Here is a 6,000-nt window from a genome sequence, read left to right as displayed (position 1 = left end):
GACTTTTTCGGACGTTTGCACGAAAAAATCGGAAAGGTTTTACCGCTGTTTACAATTGTTCGGTACAAAAATTTCATGACTTTCGGATCGCCAATACGATATTATCGTGACTATTACGATTTTTTCGTAAGCATTTTCGTGATATTTGCAATCTTCCGAAATTTTCGTTTCCAATACGATTTTTTCCCATTCGTGATTCGGATTCGTGGATTAGTAAATGTGTAGATTAAACTCTCAGGAAAGGCTATTCTAGACAATAGTCACATATCACTGCACATTGCTTGAGTGTTCAGGTTTGAGCATTCATTATTGAAACCATGCATAACTTTCCTAAGTCAAGGTGAATTTTGGGACTGATTATCTCGTCATCTTTGCTTTTTTATCCTAAGCAGACTTTTGTAAAAAAGCTAAAGGCTGACAAACTTTTTATTTTTTTACAAAAGCCCACAAAAGCAAAGAAGATGAGATAATTGGACCCAAAATTCAGCTTGAGTTTGGTAACTTATGCATGGTTTAAAAAATAATTGTTAAACCTGAAGACTCAAGCAATCATAAACAGTGCTTCTATGTCCCTATACAATGTTTATCTGAAGAAGAATCATTGGCAGCTGTTGTAATCATACTTGCGGTCCTGGACAGCAGTATGTGGCTACCCCCAAAGCTAAATACAAATGTAACAGAAGGACATATATTCGGGCATTAAAAGAAATAAAACAAATCCCCTTCTGGTTTGTTCCATCTAAGGGCACACCTATAGCATGTTTTGATTACATGAATAAATGGAAACATTTCATTTTTGACCTTTTATGTCACTAATGTAAATAATGGAGATTTCCATGATCCACCCAAGAAGAGGTCAGAAGGTCCTGGTGAGCTGTATAAAAGGCAAGAAATGAGAGAAGCAGGTTGTCATTGCCTGGCCAAGGAGAAACCATGGGACTCCAGACTCCTAGGATCTGGGTATGGTTGGCCTTGACGCTTTCCTTCTCAAGGGCCTATGACATTATTCCAGGTAAAATTTAACATGCTTTGTCACTTTATTAGTCTTCCTATAATTATAATTATGAGGCTGAAACTGCAGATTAAGAAATACAACAGTAGTGCTGTTGATGGTCCCAGACTCAAGTGCAGGAGCACCAAGGGGCATAGAAGCAAGCTTCTTAGCGCTCAATTGCATCAAACTTGCAGCAGGGGCAGTGCTGCACTTTGCACCTTGCACCAATAAAAATCCAGTGCAATGTGCAGAGCACAACATCAGAGGGTGCAAGCCAGCCCTTTCTTTACATACCACAGAGCAGTACACATTTAACTCTTTACTAAATCTTAACAGAGTAATGCTTTTGCATTGAATCGGAATGTGCATGGGGTTCTTTCTTTTTCTGACTAAGCAATTATTCATAAAATGCCGAGGTTTTTAAAATAGCTCCCACTACTACTACCTTCTAAGCTGTGTGTTTATGCATTCTGACACAAATTTTAGTTAAAATTGTGGATGGCACAGACAAATTTGGATTCAGGAACATAAATAAGTACTTGCACTGATTGATTTACTGCTTTACATAGGCAACCATCTAACTGTGTGCCCATATGGTATCCAGGGCTGCCATCAGGAGGGAGAGGAGGGACTGTTGTCCTGTACCCAGTGACATTTTGATCCAAATAGGGGCTTGGCTGTATAGAGTGAAATTATGTAAATGACATACACACTCAAGTAAAAAAACCATTTACTTAATTCTGTAAAAACTTTAATGCCTTGCCAAGAAACTTGCATAATTTAGACCAGAAACATGGTAACTTCTGTATCAAGCAATGACAGGGCAGAGCAGTTTGCTATGGGTAGGTAGGTGGGCAGGGTTTAAATGGACTCCACAGAGCACCAATGATTTAAAAAAACATAATCTAAACTCTATGTCTGGCTTTATAATTAAATAATTTTTTACTTTTAATAATGAACTAGGAATAATTATTGGGCCACCAGCAAGATCCTCGGGTCTTCTAAACATACACCTTTTATTTAACTTATGCAGAAACTTACATAACTTCCTTATCAAGAATTACAATGCAGAGCAGTGTGAAGGGGACATGTAGGTGTGTTAGGGCAACCTCCGTTGACACCTAAATGAACCGACTGGCTTATTAGCAAATGAATAATATTCAGCTTACATTAGGATCTATTTACTGAATGATATAAGCTATCTCCTGCTTTAACTTTAATAATAGCAAATCCAAATCCATCAAGTTCAACCTTTTTTTCTAGCAATACTATGCACTTGTGTTCATGGCAGGCTTTCAAAGTATGTTGAAGGCCCTGCTGGTATCTGATCTACAGTATCGCATTAGCATATTAGGCATGTAATATATGGCTGGCCTGGCAGGGAAATTTATTAAAATAAATAAGAAATAAGAGGGTTCATTACCTCTTACAGTGTGCAAATTTCCAGTGCAATCATCATGCAGTGTTTTTTTTCCATGATTTCAACAAAATTGCAGTCATCAATAATGGAGTTGCACCTGCACTTCAGTACTTATTGGATGCAATTGTCCTGAAAAATGTAAACATCAGGTTAGCATAATATTGACATGAGAATCAAATGTCCGTCCAGTTCTTTTAGGATTGCCCCAGGCTGGTGTGGGATCAGTAGCTCTAGGGTTTCCACAGTGGCCTCAATAGTTGCAACTGCATTTAATTTGGAATAAGAGGCAGGATGAAGGCATCAGCATCGCAACCATACAGAAGTGCAAGGAGCATATGGTTAGTGCAGTACAGGTATAGGACCTGTTATCCAGAATGCTTGGGACCAAGGGTATTCCGGATAAGGGGTCTTTCCGTAATTTGGATCTTCATACCTTAAGTCTACTCAGAAATCAATAAAACATTAATCAAACCCAATAGGATTATTTTACACCCAGTAAGGATTAATTATATCTTAGTTGGGATCAACTACAAAGCACTGTTTTATTATGACAGAGAAAAAGGAAATCAATTTTTAAAATCTGAATTATTTGATTAAAATGGGGTCTATGGGAGACAGGCTTTCCGTAATTTGGAGCTTTCTGGATATCGGGTTTCCGGATAAGGGATCCCATACCTGTATCTTGCTCAACTCTGTAGTTAAGGATCCCATAATGTGTACTTGGAAACTGATTTCAAATCTTTTAGCATACATACACAGGTAACATGTTTATAATTAATGTATTTATTTTGCAATAGACTCAAGATAACCTAGTAACCTATATACATGTAAAACTATCATACTGTACACAACATATTTAGCCGTTTTATGTAATCTAGATATCAAAAACATATAGTCTTAACATCTTGTGTGATCTCCAATACTATAGGTAAACCTGTCGACCACACTAAGTCTATCTGCAGTTCATGGGGCAACTTCCATTACAAGACATTCGATGGAGTGATCTATCAGTTTCCTGGTACCTGCAACTATAATTTGGCTTCACACTGCGAGAGTTCCTACCATGAATTTTCTGTCCATATCCAGCGCTCCATAGAGAATGGTAGCCCAGTCATTCACCAAATCTTTATTCAGGTCAAGGATGTTCCCATTGAACTGAAGAGAGATGCTCAGAAGGTGAATGGGGAAATGTAAGTTATTTGCATATATTTATACTTAGTTTTCTGTTTTTTTATCTCTACAGATTTATCTGTGAATTCAATGTTGTCCTTAACTTTACACCTAAAATAGTCCATCAAGTTAAAGCATCACACACAAACCTATACTGACATATCTATACACTACATACATAAATTATATATACTAACATCAATACTAACTGTAGATTTTAGTATCACAATAGCCTTGGATACTATGCTTGTTCAACAATTCATCCAGGCCGCTCTTTAAGGCATCATCAGGATCTGCCATCACAGCATCACTAGGAAGGGCATTCCCCAACCTCACTGCCCTCACCGTGAAAACCCACTTACGCTGCTTTAAATGGAAGCTCCATTCCTCTAATCTAAAGGGGTGGCCTCTGGTGCGTTGATTGTTTTTATGGGAAAAAAGAACACCCCCTATCTGCCTATAATCCCCTCTAATGTACTTGTTCAGAGTAATCATGTCCCCTCACAAGCTCCTTTTTTCCAGAGAAAACAACCCCAACCTTGACAGTCTAAAAACAGTCTAAAACAGTCTAAAATAAATCTTGCATCCCCTTTACCAGTGTAATTGCACATCTCTGCACTCTCTCCAGCTCTATAATATTCCACAGTGAGGCCTTACCAGGGACCTATAAAGAGGCAAAATTATCCCTTGAGTCAATGCCCATTTTTTTAATACAAGACAGCACTTTATTTGCTTTAGTAGCCACAAAATGACACTGCCTGGAATAAGATAACTTATCTACAAAAAACCCCAGATCCTTCTCCAGTAAGGATACCCCCCAACACACTACCATTTAGTAGATAGCCCGTGTTTATAATATTTCTACCAAAGTGCATAATTTTGCACCTTTTCACACTGATCCTCATTTTTCAATTTGCTGCCCAGTTTTCCAGTTTTGTCAAATCGCTCTGCAAAGTGGCAGCATTATGCATTTTGCACCATTTAGTATCGTCATCAAAAGTAGAAACAGTATTTTCAATGCCCACCTCCAGGTCATTAATATACAAGTTAAAAAAAACTCTTTATAATCTATCCTTCAGCAAGTTCTCTAATCAATTACAAATATTATGTTCTAGGCCAATATTCCTCAATTCCTCATCTAAGTAGATGACATCCACTGTCATTTGAACATCCAGGTTCCTGCTCACCTCCTAATAAAAGATGACTCAATTAGTCTCGCAGGATCTGTTACACATAAAACCATGCTGGCTCAAATCTGGTCCTGGGCCTTTGTTTACCTTCACATGTTCAAGTCTCTTTTTAATTTCCTCCCGAGTGACCCATGCATCAGTAGTTATATTACTAGAATTGGGTCTATTGAAAGGGGAAGCCTTCATTAGCTGGCTCCTCAGATGTATAGACAGATGAAAAATAAGCGTTCAAAATGTCTGCTTTTTCTCATCAACCAATTGACCACCCTATGATAATAAGGTTCCCACCCCTACTTGCTTCATTTTTTTACCATTTACATATTAAAAAAAATAATTTTGGATTCCTTTAACTCCTAGCTGCAATTGCCACTCCAATTTTTTTCCTGTTATTTTCATAATTATCTAATTTTGATTCAAAGTATCTTAATCATTGATATTGAAAGAGAGCAAAAGCTTTATTTTATGTAAATAAAATATGTTGTCGCTAATGTTATTCAATAAATGCTTTTAAATGAGACCTGCAGCACTGTAAAATATAGTATATATATATATATATATATATATATATATATATATATATATATAAAATAGTCCATTAAATAAATACATTTTTTCAGAACTAAACATGTATATGCATAATGCTAGCACTCAGCCTTCTCATTAGTAATGTATTTTGCATGAAATTCAGTGAAATTCTCTTCTTTCTTGTTATGCTTGGAAAGATAGTGAAGTATATAAAAGGAGCAGAGAGGAGCACAACCCATCAAAATATAATAGTCAGCTGCCCGGGTGCAGGTAAAAAAGCATGTACAAAAAGAGAGTACTGCACTCGCTGGGACTTTGTGTAAAAAAAGCAAAAGTTTTATTGAAAGAAATCCAACATTGTGAGCACAGACAGTGTTCTTCTTCAGGGACAAAGCACTGTCTTTGCTCGAAATGATTGATTTCTTTCAATAAAACTTTTTTACACAAAGTCCCAGCAAATGCGGTACTCTCTTTTTGTACGTGCTTGTTTACCTGCACCCGGGCAGCTGACTATTATATTTTAATGGGTTGTGCTCCTCTCTGCTTCACTATCTTTCCAAGCATAACAAGAAAGAAGAGAATTCCACTGTATTTCATGCAAAATACATTACTAATGAGAAGGCTGATTACTAGTATTATGTCATATACCTGTTTAGTTCTGAAAAAATGTATTTATTGCTTCTAATTATATACAGTTATAA

At 36.8% G+C, this 6,000-nt stretch overlaps 1 protein-coding gene across 1 annotated transcript in view; it reads left to right on the top strand.

Annotated features, from left to right (window-relative positions):
• Positions 1-933: 933 nt before the first annotated feature.
• LOC100490280 (mucin-2) overlaps positions 934-6,000 on the top strand; it is a 40,027-nt gene continuing 34,960 nt past the window's right edge. Inside the window, exons 1-2 of the mRNA XM_031901307.1 lie at positions 934-1,012; positions 3,343-3,604. Coding sequence (XP_031757167.1) covers positions 934-1,012; positions 3,343-3,604 — 341 coding nt within the window. The remainder of the gene's footprint in view (positions 1,013-3,342; positions 3,605-6,000) is intronic.

The sequence above is a fragment of the Xenopus tropicalis genome, chromosome 4 (genome assembly GCF_000004195.4).
Source record: "Xenopus tropicalis strain Nigerian chromosome 4, UCB_Xtro_10.0, whole genome shotgun sequence".
Classification (NCBI taxonomy): domain Eukaryota; kingdom Metazoa; phylum Chordata; class Amphibia; order Anura; family Pipidae; genus Xenopus; species Xenopus tropicalis.
Note: the sequence above shows the minus strand (reverse complement) of the source record. Positions and strands in the feature narration are given on the sequence as shown.